The sequence below is a fragment of the Pan troglodytes genome, chromosome 12 (assembly GCF_028858775.2).
Source record: "Pan troglodytes isolate AG18354 chromosome 12, NHGRI_mPanTro3-v2.0_pri, whole genome shotgun sequence".
In the NCBI taxonomy this organism is placed as follows: domain Eukaryota; kingdom Metazoa; phylum Chordata; class Mammalia; order Primates; family Hominidae; genus Pan; species Pan troglodytes.
Window position 1 is genome coordinate 48,306,360 of NC_072410.2, and position 22,940 is coordinate 48,329,299.

Here is a 22,940-nt window from a genome sequence, read left to right on the forward strand (position 1 = left end):
CCTCCTGAGTAGCTGGGATTACAGGGATGTGCCACCCTGCCCAACTAATTAAAAAAAATTTTTTTTTCTGAGATGGAATCTCGCTCTGTTGCCAGGCTGGAGCGCAGTGGCGCAATAATCCTGGCTCACTGCAACCTCCGCCTCCCAGGTTCAAGTGATTCTCCTGCCTCAGCCTCCCGAGTAGCTGGGACTACAGGCATGCACCACCATACCCAGCTAATTTTCAGATTTTTAGTAGAGACGGGGTTTCACTATGTTGGCTAGGATGGTCTCAATCTCTTGACCTCGTGATCCACCCGCCTCGGCCTCTCAAAGTGCTGGGATTACAGGCATGAGTCACCCCTCCCAGCCTTTTTTTCTTTTTTTTTTTGAGACACAGTCTCACTCTGTCACCCAGGCTCGAGTATAATGGCATGATCTCGGCTCACTGCAACCTCCACCTCCTGGGTTCAAGCAATTCTCCTGCCTCAGCCTCCCAAGTAGCTGGGATCAGAGGTGCCTGCCACCACACCTGGCTATTTTTTTTTTTTTTTTGTATTTTTAGTAAAGACGGGGTTTCACCATGTTAGCCAGACTGGTCTTGAACTCCTGGCCTCAAGTGATCCACCTGCCTCAGCCTCCCAAAGTGTTGGGATTACAGGCGTGAGCCACCATGCTAGGTGGCTAATCTTGTACTTTCCCTGGAAAGAAGTGAGACTCAAATTTCCCTGGATAAAATATTTTTATTTCCCTGGATAAAATGTTTTGGGGCTCATCTCATACTTTTCACTGGATAAGAAGCGAGACTCAAAGGAGGCCAGGCAGCACAAACTTATGGCTGAGGTTATGCCAAGGCCACAATGAAGTCAGGCCGCTTGAACATGCTGATGAGGATTTTCTGCTGGCACCACTACCCCCTTCTCAGGTACTGCAGGTGCAGTGAGTATATCATGAACTCTGGCTGGGTCTTGTCTGCACTCCCTCAATATTCAAAGTCCAGTTGGGAACATTCCAGTTAGTTGGGTTAGGCCAAGTGCCTACCTTTAGGCTGTGAAAAAGTGGGAAGAAGGATAAATGTTCTCCAACTGCCATAAAGGGGCTAGAGCTCATTCTGTCAATACTGTCCACAGTGGGGAACTGTGCAGAAATAGAAGATGATTTGAACCCTAGGTGACCCACAGCCCCTTTCCCACATATCTACTACATAGCTGGGGAGATATAGATACAGACATAAACAAAAAGATAAAGTTGGGAAGACTGTGCACCAAACCAGTGGCATGTTGGTAAATGTTTAACAAAAGCTCCCCAGGGGGGAAAAAAAAACAGGCTGGATTTGTTATGTTCACCTATTTCTGTTGTGTAAGGACTTCCACCATGGCCAATTTCAAATGAGACATCACTCAATACAGAGTTGGAAAGAGATGTGCATTGTCATGTCATTTATATAGCATTCCCTCCATACAGATACTAAAGATGTAAACTACTCAAGACGTCGTAGTAAAATGCAGTAAAATAATTAGGAAGTGATGAGTTTTGAATATTTATCACCTTTGCTTTAATAAAATTGATTTAGTTATATGTTTACGTAATTTAATTTAATTTTTTTTTTTTGGAGATAGTGTTTCACTCTTGTTGCCCAGGCTAGAGTGCAATGGTGAGATCTCGGCTCACTGCAACCTCTGCCTCCCGGGTTCAAGAGATTCTTCTGCCTCAGCCTCCCGAGTAGCTGGGATTACAGGCATGTGCCACCACACCGGCTAATTTTGTATTTTTAGTAGAGACAGGGTTTCACCATGTTGGCCAGGGTGGTCTTGAACTCCTGACCTCAGGTGATCCGCTGCCTCAGCCTCCCAAACTGCTGGGATTACAGGTGTAAGCCACCATGCCCAGCCTTAATTTAATTTTGTTTTGTTTTGAAACGGAGACTCGCTTTGTCCCTCAGGCTGGAGTGCAGTGACCTGATCTCGGCCCACTGTAACCTCTGCCTCCCGGGTTCAAGCAATTCTCCTGCCTCAGCCTCCTAAGTAGCGCCCAGCTGATTTTTGTATTTTTGGTAGAGACAGAGTTTCACTATGTTGGTCAGGCTGGTGTCAAACTCCTGACCTCGTGATCCACCCGCCTTGGCCTCCCAAAGTGCTGGGATTGCAGGCATGAGCCGCTGTGCCCAGCCCGTAATTTAATTTTCAATTAAGGCAATGTTTAGCAACTGGCATGCCCAATTCCAGAAAAGTCATCAACACGAACCGCTGGTGTGAGCTTCAGCACTTGAATGCACCAAACTGTCTCAGTGTTTTCTTCTGGAAGTGGAATAATTGAGGGTGGGGAAGGCATACTTTTATTCATTTTTTTCATTATTTACATTATTTAAAAAACAGTGGCATTTATAGTGTTTAGAAAACTGTACACGTACTTTCAAATATTTTTCAAATGAAATTTAATTTAAAAAATAAATCTGGCCTGGCGCGGTGGCTCATGCCTGTAATCCTAGCACTTTGGGAGGCTGAGGCGGGCAGATCACGAGGTCAGGAGTTCGAGACCAGATTGACCAACATGGTGAAACCCCATCTGTACTAAAAATACAAAAATTAGCCAGGCGTGGTGGCGGGCGCCTGTAATCCCAGCTACTCAGGAGGCGGAGGCAGGAGAATCGCATGAACCTGGGAGGCAGAGGTTGCAGTGAGCCGAGATTGCGCCACTGCGCTCCAGCCTGGGTGACAGAGCTAGACTCCATCTCAAAAATAAAAATAAAAATAAAAATAAATGCATGCATACATACATACATAAATCCATAGAAATTTTGACCCTTATCTCTCCTCCCTCAGTTGAGTGCAGTGTTAGTTGGCTTCCCTGACTCCAGTCACAACTCCTCCAACTGACTAATGGAAAAGGCTGCCAAATTACGATCTCTAAAGTTAATTCTGGGAGGAGGAACAGTGGTCACGCCTGTAATCCCAGAACTTTGGGAGGCTGAGGCAGGAGGATCACTTAAGGCCAGGAGTTCAAGACTAGCCTGTACGATGCTGTCTCTACAAAAAAATTTAAAAATTAGCCTTGCATGGTGGTGCACGCCTTTAGTCCTAGCTACTCAGGAGGCTGAGACAGGAGGATTGCTTGAGCCCAGGAGTTCAAGGCTGCAGTGTATTATCATGGCACCACTTTGCTCTAGCTGGGTAACAGAGTGATATATATTATATAAATATATAAATATAATATAATATAATATAATATAATATAATATAATCCTGATCATGTCCCTCCTTCCCAAAAATCTTCAGCCACATTGAGTACAAACTCTCAGGCAGGATTTGAGCTCAACCTCCTTTTTGAAGATCCTCCATTCCTCTGCCTCCTTCCTGGGTCTCAGGCCAGGGGTTTTCAAACCCTTCCACAGAGCTTGTGTTCACTGGGGGAGCAGGGAGCAGCTGAGCACCTGTGGGTAGACAAGGCATGAGGCTCTAGCACCTGCTCCCATCATAGCAGCTCTGATTTGATTTCACACATTTCAGGTAAGATTTCATTAAAAAAAAAGGTTCTGTTGCTTAAAAACAAACATTTGAAATGAACTATCTTAGTCCAACAGGATGGCACATCTCAGTCAAGGACTCTCAAATCTGCTTGCTTCTCTTTTATTTACTTCAACTGATGTTTATTGATCACTTGCTATGTCCCAGGCACTGGGGACAAGACAGACTGCCCCTCCCTAGAAGGCTTACAGTTCAGAGGAGTGATGATGAATATTTGAAGAAATTAAGGAACAATATCTTTCCCTTTCTTTCCCCTCACACGTCTTTTGTGGTTAATCTCAGATGCCATGGACTTTATAAATCTTTTGATCTGCCTTTCCTACTGACCAGAAGAACTCCCTTCTCCATATAAAATTTTGTGTGTGGAGGATGTTGGTTGTTTTTCCTGTTCATTTTCCATTCTCTCACCTTCTGGTGGTAGTGGTTGGAACATTCTTTGGGAAACAACCCTCCCCCACCTTCTCCCTCCCAGTTCACTGGGTTCTGATTAGTCTCCAGGAGTGGGCAAGTGACCCCAAGCCTGGCCAACTGGCACCTAGAACCTCCTTAGCCACAGCAATTGGTTCAGATCTGGCCACCGTCTGACTCCAATGATTGGTTTGGGATGGATGAATGATCACAAATGTCTCACAGCGAATCCCAGACGTGTAGGAGCCTCAGGGAACAGATGCTCTCTTTTCAGCTGAATTTAAGCCTGAAAAGATATAGACCCAGAATTTTGGGCAGCAATTTCGTTACACTGTGGAGAGTGAAGCCAACATGGAGGAAAGTAGAGCCAAGTGATGGGAAGAGACTGGATATTTCTGACACTCAATGAGTGGGTTAAGCCACATCTAAAGCTTGACCCCTGGCTCATTTGTTTGTATTGGCTCAGTTCCAGGAGCCGATGCATTTCCCCTTTTGCTTTAGTAATTTTCAGTCAGCTTTTCCAAAAGAATGTTGAAATGATTTGCCATAGCAAAACATTTCTAATCTGGACTCTCTAAGAGCTCAAGACTGGTATGTCTCTGGGTCCAGCCAGCCTGCCATGTAGGAGTCTCACCCTTTCTCAAGTTCTCTCTGTTCTGAAGTCTTCAGGAGATCTGTTTATGTGTGATCAGCAAGCTAATCCTTTGCCATTTCCTTCTCTTCCACTGGGCTTTCCCCAGAGGGGGCAAGAAGGGAACCCTGTTTTTTGTTTGTTTGTTTGTTTTTTTGAGAGGGAGTCTCGCTCTGTCGCCCAGGCTGGAGTGCAGTGGCACGATCTCGGCTCACTGCAAGCTCCGCCTCCCAGGTTCAGGGCATTCTCCTGCCTCAGCCTCCCGAGTAGCTTGGACTACAGGCGCCCGCCACCACGCCTGGCTAATTTTTTTGTATATTTAGTAGAGACGGGTTTTCACCGTGTTAGCCAGGATGGTTTCGATCTCCTGACCTCGTGATCCGCCCCCCTTGGCCTCCCAAAGTGCTGGGATTACAGGCGTGAGCCACCGCGCCTAGCGGGAACCCTGTTTTTATGGAAGCAGGGAGTGGTAAGTCCAGCCGGGTAAGTCCAGTCATCCAGCAAAGCAGCTGATTATATCTATATCTATATCTATCTCTACCTATATCTATATCTATATCTATATCTATCTATATCTATATCTATCTATAGATAGATAATATTGGCCAGGCGTGGGCCACGCCTGAAATCCCAGCACTTTGGGAGACCAAGGCGGGTGTATCGCCTGAGGTCAAGTGTTCGAGACCAGCCTTACCAACATGGTGTAACCCCATCTCTACTAAAAATACAAAAATTAGCCAGATATGGTGGCAGACGCCTGTAATCCCAGCTACTCCGGAGGCTGAGGCAGGAGAATCGATTGAACCCAGGAGGCAGAGGTTGCAGTGAGTCGAGATCATGCCATTGCACTCCAGCCTGGGTGACAGAGTGAGACTCTGTCTTAAAAAAAAAAAAATTAAAATAAATAAATAAATAAATAAAAATAAAAAATTATACATATTTGTAATGCTTTTTAAGAGATGGGGTCCCACTATGTTGCCCAGGCTGGACTTGAACTTTTGGGCTCAAGCAATCCTCCCACCTTAGCCTCCCGAGTAGCTGGGACTACAGGTGTGCACCACCATGCCAGGCTAATTTGTGTGTGTGTGCGTGTGTGTGTGTGTTTTGTTGAGACAGGGTTTCATGTTGCCCAGGCTGGTCTCCAACTCCTGAGCTCAAGAGCGATCAGTCCCCCTTGGCCTCCCAAAGTGCTAGGATTACAGGCTTGAGCCACTGCACCCAGCCATCTTTTTTTTAGACGTAGTTTCGCTCTTGTTTCCAAGGCTGGAGTGCAATGGTGGAGTCTCAGCTCACCACAACCTCTGCTTCCCGGGTTTAAGCGATTCTCCTGCCTCAGCCTCTCAAGTAGTTGGGATTACAGGCATGCGCCACCATGGCCGGCTAAATTTTGTATTTTTAGTAGAGATGGGGTTTCTCCATGTTGGTCAGGCTGGTCTCGAACTTCCGACCTCAGGTGATCCACCCTCCTAAGCCTCGCAAAGTGCTGCGATTACAGGCGTGAGCCACCGCGCGCGGCTGCTCTTTATGACTGCAAATATGGGGCACTTGCCTTGTGCCAGGCACTATGCTGGGCATTTTACCCTCATTCTTATAGGTAATCCTCATAGCAACTTGAGGAGTGGAGATAATTACAGTATTCCCACTGAACAAATGAGAAAACTGAAGCTCAGAAAGGCCAGTGACTGGACCAAGTTAATGATTGCACGGTTAGTTAGTGACAGAGCTGGGGTTTCACGACGTGTTTAAGCACCGCCCCATCAGTTGTGGCCACTAGGCTTAGGCGGATAGCCTCGCAGAGGAGCCTAGGTGGGGAGGAGGACGAAGAAGGAACATTTGGGACTGTGGGATGTTGAAATGGTCTGAGACCTTCGGAGGCTGCCGGGATTGAAACTGGGCAAGGTCCCAGGGCCCGAGTAGAGCCGGAGCGTGCTACGCGGCGATCCCTGAGCCACGGGGTTTTCAGCGCCCGGGAAGCCAGGCTTGCCAGGTTGGGGCGGCTGGCGGGGCAGGGCTTCTCGGTCCGTCCCAAGTCCAGGTAAGCGCTCGCGACCCGCGCGGGCAGGGAGAACGCGCTCCCACAGTGCTCGCGAGGTGCAGTGCGCCCCTGGGGGCTCCGGGGCCGTCGGGCCAGGTCGGCTTGGCGCCCAGGGACTGGCCGGACGGGCTGGGCCTTTGGCGGGGGTGGAAGAGGAGGTTGCCGCGCCCTGCCCGGCCCAGGTGTCGTCTCCGGGGGCGGGGTTTGGAGCCCCGCAGCGGGAGATTCCCGGCCGGACTGGCGGGCGAGCGTCGAGAGACAGAAGCCGAGGAGAGGAGGCTAAGCCGGGCGGCGCGGGGAGCGCACTGAGCAGGCAAAGTCGCAGGGCCGCCAGCATGTTCTCCCGAAACCACCGGAGCCGGGTCACCGTGGCCAGGGGCTCCGCCCTGGAGATGGAGTTCAAACGCGGCCGCTTCCGACTCAGCCTCTTCAGCGACCTGCCCGAGGTGAGAGACTCGCGTCCCTGCCTTCCCCTTCCGCGGCTCCCGGGGGCAGCCCCAGCCACCTCGGCCTCCTTCCCTCGCCCGCGTGCACGCCGAGGGGCGGAGACGCACGGTCTGGGTACAAACCCGACGGAGTTGTTGACTTAAAAAGTAAGGTATGGACAGTCTGCATTTTCATCGGATCCATGCTGCCCATTCCGCGGCCTGGTTAGGATTACCTGCCTGAGCCTGGAAAAAGCCCGGGTTGGTCTCAATTTGTAGGGCCCCAGCTCGACTCCTAAAATGTGCCTGAACCCCAAAATGTCTTGGGCATCCCCGGGCCAAGGGCGGTGGGCAGCTAGGCGGGCCCCAAGCGCTCGGACTCTTGGCCTGGGCTCCCGCTTGTTCCCCAGCCGCCAGCCCCAGCCCACAACCTGTCGCAGCCATCTGGGCCAGCCTCTGTCATCAACCCCGACTTTAGGCCGGGGCCGCTCGCTTCCCCGAAGCCCAATTCAAAGGCTCCTCTATGCCCCTGCAGGGCTTTTAACTCCTTGGGGTTACTTCCCACACGCAAAATTTCCGCCTCCTTTTCTGGGGCCTAAGAGGAGTCCAGCCCCTAGGCTGAGCGTTTCCCCCGTCCGCCGTCCACGCGTTAACCTGTTGGATCCCCACCTGTAACGCCCTAAAGGCTAGGGCGGGGCTGAAGGTGTGTGGTTGAGCGGGGACTGAGAGGGCGAATGGCTACCCCGAAGACTCTTCTGTCCCCAAGGTCAGACTCACACTCGCCCAAGGAGAGCCCAGTTCCAAGCCTTCCCTTCCGGGTCTGGAAAGGGTTAAGTGAGGTGGGCCTTCCTTCCGCCCCCTCTACCTCCCGGCTGGGATTCCAGGCCTGGCTTCTGCCCTTTCCCTCCAGCCTGCCCAGAACAAAGAGGCTCTTTCACACCCTTGTCCCGGCGTCCCGGGCCTTCTCTGACTCAGAAGCTAGTGGACCTGGGGAGAGGGGGCCTTTGTCGCGTCCCCTTGCCCCCAGGCGACTGGGCCCGAGGAACCCGCGTGGGGCCAGCGTGGGGGAGTAAGGGGCGAGGCCCGGGACCAGGGGGAGGGGCCTGTGAGCTGGGGCCGCCCCTGGGATTAGCCCGGCCTTCGGGGACAGCTCGGAGGAGCTGGGGCGGAGCCGCAGGGCCTGGCGGCCGCCGAGTAGAGTGTGACTCCGTGGGCCTGGCGTGGAGGCGGGGGCGCTAGGCTGCAGCTGGCTCGGAATTGGGGCTGGTTTCCTGTCTGGAAGGGAAGGGGCCTGCAGAAGGGAGCGGGGACAGCAGCAGACAGGCACACCCCTGCCTTCCTCTCTCCCTCTCCTCCCTTCTCTGGAAAAGCGAGGTAATTGTGAGCCCAGGGTGGAGCGGGCTGGATGGGGGCCCTGAGTTGGAAGGGGTGGCCCTAGGGCTGGGCTGCTTTACCAACTCACCCCTTTGTCCCATTCCCTGGGCTCACTCTCCCCTGAGGTCCTCACCTGTGTGGCTCTTTTTCCCAACTTTAGTTCTCAAACTAAGCTGGAACCCCTCTCGGGAAGCTCCAACCTCCTGCAAACCCCATGACTCTAGAACCTGCATGAGGCGTCGTTTCCCTGCCCCCTTCCAGTTGTGCCTGCCCCTCACTGCCCTCTCCGCACACAGATTCCCTGTCCACCAGGCCAGGGATGTGGGCGGGAGCTGGGGAGCGGCCAGAGTCGGAATGAAAGGGCCTTTTTCTTCCACAGCTGGGAGAACAGCTGCCACCAAAGCGAGACTGGACACTCTGTGCCTAGAGCCCCCTCTGCAGCTGGCCTTTCCTCCTGGGACCCCACTCATCCTCACTTCGCTTTCCTTTTCTTCCCTGCCTGGCTCCCGGCAGGGCCCCGGAGCAGCAGTGGGCGAGGAAAATTTGTCACAGCAGCCAGAGGGGTTTAACAGGAGTGCAGAGGGATAAGGGCAGCCTCTGCCCTCTGCCCAAGAGCTGGCCACCTCTTTAAAGACTGAGGGAACAGTGGGAGGAGGAACTGTGGGACAGTGTGGTACCTATCTGTCCCCCCTCTGGAGGGGTTGACAAGGGAAAGGGCACCGGGGGGCACAGAGATGCAGGACAGATTGCACATCCTGGAGGACCTGAATATGCTCTACATTCGGCAGATGGCACTCAGCCTGGAGGTAATCCCCCGACCCTTGGAGTACACACCTCCTTCACTTGCATCCCAGCCCCAATCTCTGCCCTGCCCATTCCTGCTACAGCATGGTGGGGAGAGCCAGGCCTGCTTAAAGTGGGGAGAGGGACAGGTGGTTCCCTATGCCTTGTGTTGGGTGCAGTGTGTGGACCCAGGCTCAGTTCTGCCCATCGTAGTCTTATGTTTGCAGCAGGGTCTTTACACCTATTTCAGGAAGCTCTGTGGGTGAGTGTAAATGTCTATTCTGGGGACAAGGGTTCCTTTTAGGTATGGGAAGAAGAGAGGAGTTCAATGTGAGAGAGGTTTACAGAAAGGATGTAGCCTTGCTAGAGAAGAGAAGGACTCTGGGCTATGAGTAAGGGTTCTGCTGGCCCTTGAGACAGCAAGGTGCTGTTTATTCGTGTATTTGTTTTTTTCAATTCTTTACAGAGACGTCTCACTATATTGCCCAGGCTGGTCCTGGCTCAAGTGATCTCCCTACCTCGACCTCCCAAAATGCCGAGATTACAGGCGTGAGCCACTGCACCTTGCGCTATGTATTATTAAACACATGTAAAAACATGTACTATCTGCCAAGCTCCTTTCGACCATAGGATACCTCAGTGAACAAGACAAGAAAGTTCCATTGTAGTGAGAGAACAGAAATATACATACAAACACATAAATAATATCACATAAAGAAATTATGATGAAAATGGGGATGTAATGAAAATCAGATGAGGGAGGCAGTGTTAGATGTGGAGGTCAGGGGAAGCCTCTGTTGGGAGATCTTTGAGCTAAGCCCAGGAGGATTTGGAGATATGTGAAGACTGGAGGAAGGGCAAAGGCCCTGATATGAGGATGAGGGTAATATATTTGTGGGAAAGAGAGAGCCAGTGTGGCTGGAATATGGTAGTTGGGGTGGAGCTGATGGGCAGGGGCCAGATCATGCAGGGCCTTGAAGGTCATGATAAGGCACCTGGATTTCACCTTAAGTGTGATGTTGGGCCATGGAAGGGTTTTAAGCAAGGGAATGACTCATGCCATGTTTTTAAATGATGGCTGCTATGGAGAATAGGCTGGTGGGAAGTTGAGGGTAGGGTTGGGGGTGGAGGGTTGGCAAGAGAGTTTGCAAATGTCCACCAGGTGGGAGGCTGTTTCACTCCCACTTCAGGTGGGAGTGAACCTGGTGGTGTGAATTAAAATGCTCATGGTGGAGAAAGGGAGTAGATTTCAAATGGTGGTGGTAGGTCTGACAGGATTTGCTGATGGATTGGATGGGAGGGGTAAGGCAAAGAAAGAGAACTCCAGGATGATTCCCAGGTATGTGGCTAAGCAACTGGGTGGTGTGGCCGTTTATGGAGATGGGGAAGATGGAGGAAGTTGTGGAAGTGACTGCCTGGACCAGGCAGGGGCTGCTGCTGAGAGGTCAGAGGCAGGACTGCAAAGAGTCTAGATCAGGAATGGCAGGATATTGTATGTGCTGCCCCCCTTCAAGCCCTGCCCCCACTCCCTGGATCATAGTAGATGTTACTGGTCAATTTTGGCACTCTTTATCAACGAGCCCAGACCTGGCCTCAGAATCTTTCTCAGGACCGTCTTGGCATAAACTGTGCAGGTTGTGTCCTTCACACAGGTGCCAGCCAGAGGTGAGAGTCCTGGTCTGGTTTCAGCGGCATCAGGAGGGAGCATGTTTATCTAATTTGTTTGCCTGGAGAGGGTCAGCTTTTTCTAATTTGTAGAAAGGTGTCCAGTGAACTCGTTGGGACTCTACCTAATTATCCTCCATCAGTGCATGAGATAAAACCTATTTGCCATTCATAGTCCTCTGCACTGTCCACATCAGTTACATATGGCTATTTAAATATTACTTTTAGTTCATTAAAATAAAATAAAACATTAATTCCTTAGTTGCTGTAGCCATATTTCAAGTGCTAGACGGCTACTGAACATTTCCATCACCGCAGAAGTTTTATTGGACAGAGCTGGTCTAGGTATGTAAATGTTTAAATTCTGCCTCCTACCCTCCTCCAAAAAATGTAAATTTTCTCTGTGGAAGGCCTGTTCAAATTCTGGGGCAGAGGAGAGGCTTAGTTTCACTTTGGTCACTCTCCTTTAGGAGAGTGGCTGAGGGTGCTGTGTTCTTTCTCAACCAAGTTCAGCAGGTCCTCAAAAGAGAGACCCATTGATGTTTCAGGGAATGGCAAAAGAGATAGTCATGGAAGAGTAAATCCAAGAAGACTTTCTGGAGGAAGTGACTCAAGTTGCAAGTAAAGGGGGCTTATTTTAAAATATGTGCTAGGCCCAGGTAGAGATGAGACTTTCCCATATAATTCTCAAACAATGCTACGAAGGAGGTGGAATACTCCCCATTTTACAAACTCAGGTTCCAGGGGTCAAATTCTGTGGGCTTGTCAAGTCCCTAAGCCAGGATTTGTACTTAGCCCTGGTGGAGATTCTGAAGGGAAAAGAGGGTAGTGAGAAGCAGAGCAGGAAGTCAGAGACTTAAGAGAGTGGGAGGGGTGGAAGGGATATCAACAGGGGGCCTAATGAGTGTGGTGCCCATGACTCATCCTCTAGCCCCTTGGGATCTGACCCGGGTCCAGCTGACACCCAGCTCTGGGCTCTTTCCCAGGGGAAATGCTGCCCGCTTGGGGAGAGGGTGTGTTTGGGTGGGGAGGGGGCAACAAGGAACTATCCCTGGGTTGGGGAAACGCTAGAAGCACAAGGGTCCAGATCCTGAGCCAGGATTCCCAGTTCCTCTGCCTGAAAGGGTGGGAGCCAGTTTCCTAGGGCGCTCCCGGCCTTGGGCCTTGGGAGAGTGGATTTGGGGCTGGAGATCAGTAGGGAAATAGAGGAGGTGTCTGGACTCGTGGTCCCACTCATCCATGCTGGGCCCAGTGACCTCCCTAGGGCCCCAGCTCTCCCAATTTATACACTATTCGCCCTCCATACTCTCAGGCAAGGGGTCACCTTGGAGGGCAAACGCTACGCGGGAGGGGCCTCCCGGAGCTGGAGCACGTCGTGAAGGCCAGGAGCCTTTTCCAGGGCGGCGCGGGCGCACTCCCGGAGGTCCGGTCCCGCCGCGATGGAGTCTCGGTGGAGGCACCGCCTTGAGCCAAGCCCAGCCAGGTGCCCGGAGGGACCTCCAGCGCCCTGGTACCCCTCAGTTGCTCTCGCGGCAATTGGGAGCTGATGTCACCGGCGTCCTGAGCGCTGCAGCTGGAGGCGGTGCAGCTATGCTGGCGCCCTGGCTCCTCCGATTTCCCGCGGCCCTCGGGCCCAGCCGGCTCCCCAGGCCAGTGCAGCTCTCTGGACCTCGCGCGCCTCTGCGCGCCTCTCGCAATGGAGCGGGCTGGGGAAGGATCCGTGAGTGCTGGGACTGGGATGAGACTAGCCAAGATGGGGGTTGAGGACACCTCCGTGTCCCCCTCCTGCCAGGCTCACCCATTTGGGATGTTTGTGGCTGAAGCTGGGTGCAGACTGGGGTGGGGGTTGTCGGGCAGTGCAGAACCCTGGTGCAGACAAAACTAGACTGGGAGGACCTATGTAGTCTGAAAGGGCTTCCTGGTGAGGGGCTTTGGGAAAGGGTTGGCTTATTACAGAAGGAAAACGGGTGGATGGTGATGGGGGAAGGTGATAAAAGTCCGGCCTAGCACAGTGGCCCAGAAAATAGCCAAGGAAGCGTCTGTAGGCAGGCAGGACAAGGCTTTTTAGAAGAGGGAATTTAGGGTGTTCGGGTCTGAGAGACTTGAAGGCTGGAGCCACTAGGGACAGATGCAAGGGCACAGTGTATGGAGGAGAGCTGGTGTGAGGAAAAAGACAGGTTTGGAGTGGTCACATTAGTTCCCCTGTTTCAAATGGATGGCTCGACTTGTCTCCTGAACCAATCTGTACACTGTGATAGAGTTAGTCTTCCAACTCCTCTCTGAAGCTTTCCTTGATCAACTCAGCCAGAAGCAAACAGAGGCTGTTTCTTGTGAGCATGGTTGTGCCATGACATGGCACTTATGGAGCAGCCATTAAAGTCATCATCTCTCACCTCCCAGCTGGATTTTAAATGTACAACCTTGGACAGTACAGGGATGCTCCAGTGTTGACTGAGTAAATGCTGCTACCACCAAAGTATAGCATTATTAAAATAAGCATCCCTGCCATTAATGTATACCACATGCTGGGCACTGTGCTAAGTGCTTTAAGTTCCTGCCTCACAGAATTCTCACAGCCCTAGGACTATTTCCATTCCTGATTTACAGATGGGGAAACTGAGGCTTAGGGAGGTTGAGCAAATTGCCCATTGCTTTTTAAGAAGCAGGACCTCCAGGGCTCCTTTCTAAATGAATGTTCCTGAGAATCCTGGTGTCTCTCCCAGGGCGTCCCAGCTGGCCCTTATCCACAGTCCCTCATTCCTGGACCACCTACCTTCCCATCCCCATTCCTTGCCTCTGACCTCATCTCCCAAGCTCAGAGGGCCGGTAGGTGGTGATTCTCTTAATTTGGGGTGTATAGGGTTCTGTGCAGCGTCAGTGAACACTGTAGGTGGTATGCTCCTTGTCCACTGATCCCTTGCCAACTAGATGTCCCTGGCATCACTTGAGTCTGAGGGATAACTCTCATTTGCCTTTCCTTCTGTCCATTCCCATGAGTTGGTGGTTCTCAACCTGGGTGTACCTCAGAATCACTTGGGGAGTTTTCCAAAAGTACATATGCCCCACTCCTAGAGATTCTTATTCTGCAAATCTTAGGTAGGGCCTGATCATTTTTTTTTAAACTCCAAAGATCTAATATTTTTTAAAGGAAATACAATTTCCAGTAGTACAAAGGGTATATATAAAGTATCATTAGGCTGGGCGCAGTGGCTGAAGCCTGTAATCCCGCACTTTGGGAGGCCGAGGTGGGAGGATCACTTGAGGCCAGGAGTTCGAGACTAGTCTGGCCAACATGGCGAAACCCTGTCTCTACTAAGAATACAAAAGTTAGGCCAGGCATGGTGTCTCACACCTGCAATCCCAGCACTTTGGGAGGCCAAGGCGGGTGGATCACCTGAGGTCGGGAGTTTGAGACCAGCCTGGCCAACATGGTGCAACCCCGTCTCTACTAAAAATACAAAAATTAGCTGGGTGTGGTGGCTCACACCTGTAATCCCAGCTACTCCGGAGGCTAGGCAGAAGAATTGCTTGAACCTGGGAGGCGGAGTTTGCAGTGAGCCGAGATCATGCCACTTCACTCCAGCCTGGGCAACAGAGTAAGACTCGGTCTCAAAAAAGAAAAAAAAAAAAGAATACAAAACTTACTCGGGCGTGGTGGCACATGCCTGTAATCTCAGCTACTCAGGAGGCTGAGGCACAAGAATCACTTGAACCTGGAAGGTGGAAGTTGCAGTGAGCTGAGATCGCGCCACTGTACTCCAGCTTGGGTGACAGAGTGAGACTCGGTCTCAAAAAGAAAAAAGTATCATAAATGTTTTCCATCCCTGGCTCCCAGGCCTACAATCACTAATATTTTATTCATAAACATGCATATCTATATCTATGTATAGATATGCATGCATACATATATATATATCATGCACAAATGGTAGTATGTGCAATACTACCATTCTTTTCTCACATCATTTATTTTGGAGATTGTTTCATATCTGCATACATATGCATATCTCTTTCCTTAATGTCTGCAATACTACAGGGTACAGATGTACTGTTACTTATTTAACCAATGTCCTACTGAAGGGATTTTAATTTTGGTGTTTAAAACAATGCCGCAATGAGGCTGGGCGCGGTGGCTCACGCCTGTAATCCCAGCACTTTGGGAGGCCGAGGCGGGCGGATCACAAGGTCAGGAGATCGAGACCATCCCGGTTAACACTGTGAAACCCCGTCTCTACTAAAAATACAAAAAAACAATTAGCCGGATGTGGTGGCGGGCGCCTGTAGTCCCAGCTACTTGGGAGGCTGAGGCAGGAGAATGGCATGAACCCCAGGAGGCAGAGCTTGCAGTGAACTGAGATCATACCGCTGCACTCCAGCTTGGGCGACAGAGCGAGACTCCGTCTCAAAAAAAAAAAAAAATGCCGCACTGAATATTTTTGTATGTATGGCTTTACCTAGATATATGTGAAATTATATGTGTAAGATAAACTGCTAGGTATTGGATAGCTGAATTAAAGGATATATGAATTTGTAGTTTTCATAGATTTTTTTCCAAATTGCACTCAAAAGAGGCTGAAGGAATTTATACTTCCAACCATCAAATGCATGAGGGCATCTCTATTTTTCTTATTTGTTTTATATATATATATGTTTTTTTTTTTTTTGAGCCGGAGTCTTGCTCTGTTGTCCAGGCTGGGGTGCCGTGGTGCAGTCTCGGCTCACTGCAAGCTCCGCCTCCCAGGTTCACGCCATTCTCCTGCCTCAGCCTCCCAAGTAGCTGGGACTACAGGCGCCCGCCACCACGCCCTGCTAATTTTTTGTATTTTTAGTAGAGACGGGGTTTCACCGCGTTAGCCAGGATGGTCTCGATCTCCTGGCCTTGTGATCCTCCTGCCTCTGCCTCAAAAGTGCTGGGATTACAGGCGTGAGCCACCGTGCCCGGCTGTTATATATTTTTTTAGAGGTGGGGTCTCACTATGTTGCCCAGGCTGGCCTTGATCTCCTAGGCTCAAGGGATCCTCCCACCTCAGCCTCCCTCACACACCACTGCACCTGGCTACAAAGCTTCTCTGGTTATTCATGGGCAGCTGAGATTGAGACCCAATGCCTGCTCTTGAACTGCCTAAAACATTAGTTTCTTGTCAGTTTTACTGGCCACAGCCCACTTGGGGACTGGGGAGTGCTTTAGCCTGTCCTCTGACTGACATTTCGTTCTCACCCTTCCCCCAACCCTGGCTAGGACACGGAGTTGCAGAGGAAGCTAGACCATGAGATCCGGATGAGGGAAGGGGCCTGTAAGCTGCTGGCAGCCTGCTCCCAGCGAGAGCAGGCTCTGGAGGCCACCAAGAGCCTGCTAGTGTGCAACAGCCGCATCCTCAGCTACATGGGCGAGCTGCAGCGGCGCAAGGAGGCGCAGGTGCTGGGGAAGACAAGCCGGCGGTGAGCAAGGGGGAGGCGAGGCCTCGATGGAGGCAGGAGGCCTTCTGGGTGGTGGTGGTGCAGCGTGTGCGTGTGTGGCATGTGGACCACCTTAAAGATGACTTCCCCATGAAGTCTTATCAGGGACGTGGGAGAGACCTTGGTGTTTTACCACCACTGTGTGTTGCCCAGAGGCGCATTTGTGAGTAGCCAGGGCAGGACTTAGAAAAGTCGGTGTGTCTGGTGAAAGGTAGCTGATCTGAAGGGTAGCAAGTAATGCAAAAGCACTAATTTGCTAAGCCCTGTCTGTGATCCAGTAAGACTGGCTATCTGGCTTTTGGAAAATTAATTTCCTCAACGCTGGTTCACAAAATCACCAATTTATCACATACTGACAATAGTTTGTTATATCTGGGGTTCACCTTCAGAGGCAGGGAGTGGGAAAGGAAATAAGAAACCACTTAAGGAAAGCCTACCCATTCAAACAAATTAGATTGTGCATTCTAAAAGGGCTCAGCTTCTGGATGTAAAATGTAAGCAACACTGACATTAGACTGTTGATCTGACAAGTCTATAATGACTTAAGTGATGCCATGATAAAACCAAAATATTGGGGAAAATATTTGGCAAATTATTCTAAGAATATGCCAATTTGGATAAAGTGGTCATTTGGAGAATTGGTTTTTAGGAAAGTGGCCTACTTACTCCACTGAGGCTGCTAGGGGAAATAGTCCCAGCCCCTCACAGGTATGGTGCCCATTCCAGCCATGAAGGCTGACACAAGGGGAGGTTGCCAGGAGCTCACCCATGAAGCTACCAGAAGAAGGCAGAAAACCCACTGTATGGCTATCCCATGAAGCTAGAGGAAGGGCAAGCTGGTGGGGGGACAGCCTCTCCTGAGAGGCAGCATGGACAGACTCTGTCCTGCCAAAGTCCTCACACAGCCCACACAGGTGATTTGAGGTACACCCCAAGTGCCTGGCAGCTAAACACATTGCCATTAGTGCCACATCATTTAGCTTAAGGCTCTACTAAGTCAGTAATTACTTTAGTGGCATTATGAATAAGTACAGATGAACTGGCAGTCGCTTCAGGAAAGGGACACATGTGGTGAGTCCTGATGATGGGCAGGGAGGGAAGGAAGGTGGGGTGTCCGGCCCTGCAGTGGGGTGTGGGGGAGCTGCAGAACTTGGGGCACTAGTAGGGTACAGCATATCAGGCCAGGAGGAAAAAGGAGAAATCAAAGTTGGGGAGTGGTAGGGAAGGAAAAGGGTCTGTAGTGAATAGAACGTAACTCCTCCCTATTGGTGATTTTCCTTTGAACAAATGTTGGCCAAATTATTTTCTGACCCAGTACCCTCCTATATCAAAGAAGTAATGGGTTGGTGGGAAATAAGCAGCTTTCCTATTGTTAAAAAAAAAATTAAAGACTGGAGACCCCTCTAAGCCAGGGGCTTAATGGAGAGCCCTGGAAATGAAGTCTTTCTGTGGGCACCTGTCCCCTCAAGGCCGCACCTGTCCTTGGCAGGGATCTGGAGAGGTGGTCAGGGAGGTTGCTTGGAGAGAGGAGCCCTGAGCTTGTGCCTTATGTGTGAGTTAATGTGGCTTGAGTGTCCCTGGTGTCCCCAAGCCTGGCAAACTGCTGGGTTCAATGAACAACTTTCCCTTATAGTCCCTCAGCCCTGCCTGTCGGCCTGGCTGGGAACCTGGTGGCTGAGGTGCTGGGATCAGGGGGATCCTAGAGTCGTTGGGACCAGAGCAAGGGGGAATAGTGGCTAGAGGCCAGGCCAGGACATTGTGATTTATCCACAGGCCTTCTGACAGTGGCCCGCCCGCTGAGCGCTCCCCCTGCCGCGGCCGGGTCTGCATCTCTGGTAAGAAGCACAGCTACCCCAGCTGCTGGTACCCCTTGCCCAAGCACACGGCCTCCTGCCCCATCTCAACATCTATTCCTACCCCTCTGCCCCTTAGACCTCCGGATTCCACTCATGTGGAAGGACACAGAATATTTCAAGAACAAAGGTGGTGAGTTCCACACACCCTGGGACAAATTCAGGGGAATGACCCTGAAGTAGGAGGCTCTCGTGGGACGTGTTTTTTGAGTTTTGCCCTCTTTGTCCCCAGACTTGCACCGCTGGGCTGTGTTCCTGCTGCTGCAGCTGGGGGAACACATCCAGGACACAGAGATGATCCTAGTGGACAGGACCCTCACAGACATCTCCTTTCAGAGCAATGTGCTCTTGTGAGTACCTCAAACTGTGGCTACCTCCTTCCTCCACTCTGCTCCAGTTCTGGATGAGCGAGTTCCAGGGGAGGAAGCTGGGATGGGGGGAGGGTGGAGAGGAGGGGCACCTGGCCTTCTCTGTGGAGCTGTCCTGCACTTGCCTCACCCACATCCCCTACCCTCTGCCTCCCTGGACTTTCCTGTGACCACCCTCCTTTCTTCCTCCCACCAGCGCTGAGGCGGGGCCAGACTTTGAACTGCGGTTAGAGCTGTATGGGGCCTGTGTGGAAGAAGAGGGGGCCCTGACTGGCGGCCCCAAGAGGCTTGCCACCAAACTCAGCAGCTCCCTGGGCCGCTCCTCAGGGAGGCGTGTCCGGGCATCGCTGGACAGTGCTGGGGGTTCAGGGAGCAGTCCCATCTTGCTCCCCACCCCAGCTGTTGGGTAAGGCCTTGCACACCGACACCACCCTCAGCTGCCTGTATTCTGCCCACAGGTGACCTTTGAACTGTGTTGAGTGTGCAGAACCCATTTTGCATTGCTGCCAGGATGTGCAGACAGACATGAATGAGCAGTGGCCACGTAGCTGGGAGGCATTCCAGCCCACGCCCCAGAGCTGGGCTGAAGCCAGTCCAGAAGACCAGTGGGAAGGCAGAGAGACTTAGGCCCTGGGGTCTTACCTTTTTAGCAGCAGCAAATACATTTTATTTTTAGAGACAGGGTCTCACTATGTTGCCCAGGCTAGTCTCGAACTCCTGGGCTCAAGTGATCCTCCCGCCTCGGCCTCCCAAAGTGGTAGGATTACAGGCATGAGCCACAGCACTCAGGCTAGCAAATACATTTTATGTGGATAGAGCAGAGCTTCTTGGTTGGAGCAGAGTACCCTGGGACCTGTGGTGGTACCTAAATGCACCTGGAGACACCTCATGGGACCACTGAGACTCTGAGAAGCAGTTTGAGAACCTTTGGGTAGTGAACAGAATACTGATTTTGGACATAGATATGGGTTCAAATTCAAACTCCCCCACTTTCCAGCTATAAATTATGGGCAAGTTTCTTAACCTCTCTAAGCCTCAAGCTGCCTCATCTAGTTGAAGAATGCCACCAACCTCACAGGGCTGTCATAGGAATACAGTGGGATAAAACATATAAAGCATAGGTCCTGACACTTAGCTGGAGCTCAGTAAATGTTCATTCCTAACCCTCTGGGGAGGCAAGCGAGTTTTCTGTGGGGCAGTCTGAACAATGGGGCAGATCTGCTCAGCCCTTAGAGTTCCTGCTGGCCAACATGCCCCTCCCTTGGCTGATGCTCTCTCCTATCTCCCTTAGTGGTCCTCGTTACCACCTCTTGGCTCACACCACACTCACCCTGGCAGCAGTGCAAGATGGATTCCGCACACATGACCTCACCCTTGCCAGTCATGGTAAGTATGTGTGTGCATGGGGGACACACACATGTGATGGTGAGAAGAGGGGCTGTGGGATGGTCCCCTTCTCATTCCCCTACCTCACCCTGCACTTCCTCCTCCCCCAGAGGAGAACCCTGCCTGGCTGCCCCTTTATGGTAGCGTGTGTTGCCGTCTGGCAGCTCAGCCTCTCTGCATGACTCAGCCCACTGCAAGTGGTACCCTCAGGGTGCAGGTGAGGGGGCCCTGAGGAGTGGAAGGGAGCAGGGAGAAGGCAGAGGACAGCTGGATAACCAGGAATAGAAGAGCTAATGAAAAATCAAGATTTGGGTGGAAGAAATGGGGTACGGCCAGACAAGGGGAGGAATGGACAGCAGGGTGGACAAAATGAACAGGTTCTCATGGGGGGCTGAGAAGAGGGATACTGGGGGCCATGACTTCCCCAGAAAATGTTGAGTCATTTGTGCAGCAAGCTGGGGAGATGCAGAACTGGGCACAAGTGCATGGAGTTCTGAAAGGCACAAACCTCTTCTGTTACCGGCAACCTGAGGATGCAGACACTGGGGAAGAGCCGCTGCTTACTATTGCTGTCAACAAGGTGATGGGTCCCTTGGTAGTAAGGCCACCAAGGGCACAGGCCCAGGAGCCTCTCCTTCAGGCCCCAGGAGGGTGGGCACATACCTCAGAGAGATAGAAGCAGGCCTCCTGCTCCTGACAGTGCCACATCCAGCTTCAGGGGCCCATATTTTCCCCAACTACAGCATCACTGTGAGAGGATCGTCCCATTCACTTGCCATCCTCAGTCCCTGCCAAATCTCAGAGAGGGTTCTCTCGCCTGCAGGTTCAGGGCTTTTCATCCTCTCTCCCTCTTCTCCCTCAGATTCCAATTTATATCTACTTTACCACTTCCCATTTCTCTCCAGGTCCAATTGCCTTTCTTTGCTCCCTATCCCTTTTATGGGCTTTCCTGCCTACTTTTTGTCAGTTCTGAGGGACCTCTGGCTGGAGCATCCTTGCCTACCTCTGTGTCTTCCCTGCCTTGCTCAATCCCTTTTTCCCTGTCTCAAGCTGCTCCTCCTCCCCTGACTCAGGACTGGCTGTCTCATCCCCAGCCCTTTTTTGCCATTCCTTCCTACTCTGGTCAGTAGGAGGCAAATGAGAGGGCTCAGCAAAAGCCCCACAAGCTCATCCTTCTAAGGCAGGCGTGATCAAGGCTGCCTGATTGTCACTGCCAACTTCTGTGACCAAGGTAGACCTCTTCTTTCTCCTGCAGGAGACTCGAGTCCGGGCAGGGGAGCTGGACCAGGCTCTAGGACGGCCCTTCACCCTAAGCATCAGTAACCAGTATGGGGATGATGAGGTGACACACACCCTTCAGACAGAAAGTCGGGAAGCCCTGCAGAGCTGGATGGAGGCTCTGTGGCAGCTTTTCTTTGACATGAGTAAGAGAGAAGGGGGCTGGGTTGAACCTTTGGGAAGAACTGGAGTTTGTCATTTTTACTAAAGGCCTCTGTTTCAAGATTGTGTGGAAGGGCATGTAGCAGGAGAAAGGGCAGCCTGGCTCTCTCTTTTAATCAGCGCTCTTCTTCCAGGCCAGTGGAAGCAATGCTGTGATGAAATCATGAAAATTGAAACTCCTGCTCCCCGGAAACCACCCCAAGCACTGGCAAAGCAGGGGTCCTTGTACCATGAGATGGGTAAGTGAGAGGAATGCGAACTCCAGGAAGCTAATGGGAAGTAGGGTTGGGGACTTCAAGAGAAACCAGATAATGGAAACAGAGAGAAAGCACACTCTGGGCTACACCAGATCTCTGGGGACCCAAGTCTCACCCAATCTTGTGTGTTCTTTTCTCCTCTCCAACTCTTCTTAGAACCACCTCCACCAAAGTTCAAAACAAAACCCCAATGAGCCAGGATCATTTCATTAATTTCTTTCCTAATTTCTTCTTTTCTGTTTCCCTTTCTGCATGTGGATTCCTGTCTCTTCTTCTGACCCCTCACTTGCCTGGCACTGCTTTCATTTTCTCCTCTTTCTTGGTTTCTTCACCCACCTCTGCTCCCCACTCCTCCCCTTCCCATCCCCATCTACCTTGTGCCCCATGTCCCACAGTCTTATCAGAGCCTGTAGCCCCAGGGGGCCCAGGTGAGGGGCTGCTCCTGCAGGATAACGCAATCTCCGCTGAGATCCGGGCTTTGCTTTCCTCCTATTACAGTGACAGGTGATAGGGCTGGGTAGGCTTGGGGCCTGAGCTCTGACTAGCCCAACCCTCCCCCAACCCCTTCCTGGTGCCACAGCTATTGAGCCGCTGGATGACATCGCAGCGGTGACAGACATCCTGACCCAGCGGGAGGGCGCAAGGCTGGAGACACCCCCACCCTGGCTGGCAATGTTTACAAACCAGCCTGCCCTGCCTAACCCCTGCTCGCCTGCCTCAGTGGCCCCAGCCCCAGCCTGGACCCACCCCCTGCCCTGGGGGAGACCCCGAACCTTTTCCCTGGATGCTGTCCCCCCAGACCACTCCCCTAGGGCTCGCTCGGTTGCCCCCCTCCCACCTCAGCGATCCCCACGGACCAGAGGCCTCTGCAGCAAAGGCCAACCTCGCACTTGGCTCCAGTCACCAGTGTGAGAGAGAAAGGTGCTGGCATAGGATCTGCCCAGAAGAGAAAATGACCCATGCGCAGTTGGGCTCTGGATACGGCGCTGTCTATAGCAAGTTGGCCAGTCTGGCCTCCTGTTCCTCTGCTGGACCTGGGGTAGGCTGCAGGGGTGGGCAGAAGCCCCTCTTAAATTGTGGTTGCCATGGTACCGAGGGACTCATTCCTGGGGCTCGCTGGGACCTCCCTAAACCCTTCCTGGAAGAAAACTGGAACCAACTCTGCCCTACCTCCCTGCACTAACCAGCTTTGAGGATGGCACTGAAGAACCCTTGGAGCAAACATACCTCCCTTGTGACTCCCACATCAACCATTAAAGTTATTTAACAGCAGCCTTCACCTGGCTCCTGAGGACAGGGTGCCTCTCTCTGCCTGGTCTAGACCTGCCTCACATCATCCCTGGAGCATAGTTCAC

General features: G+C 51.8%; 1 protein-coding gene across 5 annotated transcripts; it reads left to right on the forward strand.

Moving 5' to 3' along the window:
• Positions 1 to 6,331: 6,331 nt before the first annotated feature.
• On the forward strand, positions 6,332 to 22,857 carry RTKN (rhotekin). 5 transcript variants are annotated; one of them, XM_063789709.1, is made up of 13 exons: positions 7,900 to 8,376; positions 8,756 to 9,182; positions 16,064 to 16,263; positions 18,055 to 18,116; positions 18,214 to 18,267; positions 18,367 to 18,484; positions 18,699 to 18,908; positions 19,794 to 19,888; positions 19,999 to 20,105; positions 20,340 to 20,468; positions 21,144 to 21,312; positions 21,463 to 21,567; positions 22,166 to 22,857. In XM_063789709.1, the coding sequence occupies exons 2-13, from the start codon at positions 9,111 to 9,113 to the stop codon at positions 22,495 to 22,497; spliced, it is 1,653 nt and encodes a 550-aa protein (XP_063645779.1). In that variant the 5' UTR covers positions 7,900 to 8,376; positions 8,756 to 9,110; the 3' UTR covers positions 22,498 to 22,857. The 5 variants fall into 5 exon arrangements, with proteins under 5 accessions (XP_001157465.1, XP_009440961.1, XP_063645779.1 ...); XM_001157465.8 differs by lacking the exons at positions 7,900 to 8,376; positions 8,756 to 9,182 and adding an exon at positions 6,332 to 7,023; XM_009442686.5 differs by lacking the exons at positions 7,900 to 8,376; positions 8,756 to 9,182 and adding an exon at positions 6,826 to 7,023 and having other exon boundaries at positions 21,981 to 22,186.
• Positions 22,858 to 22,940: the final 83 nt, after the last annotated feature.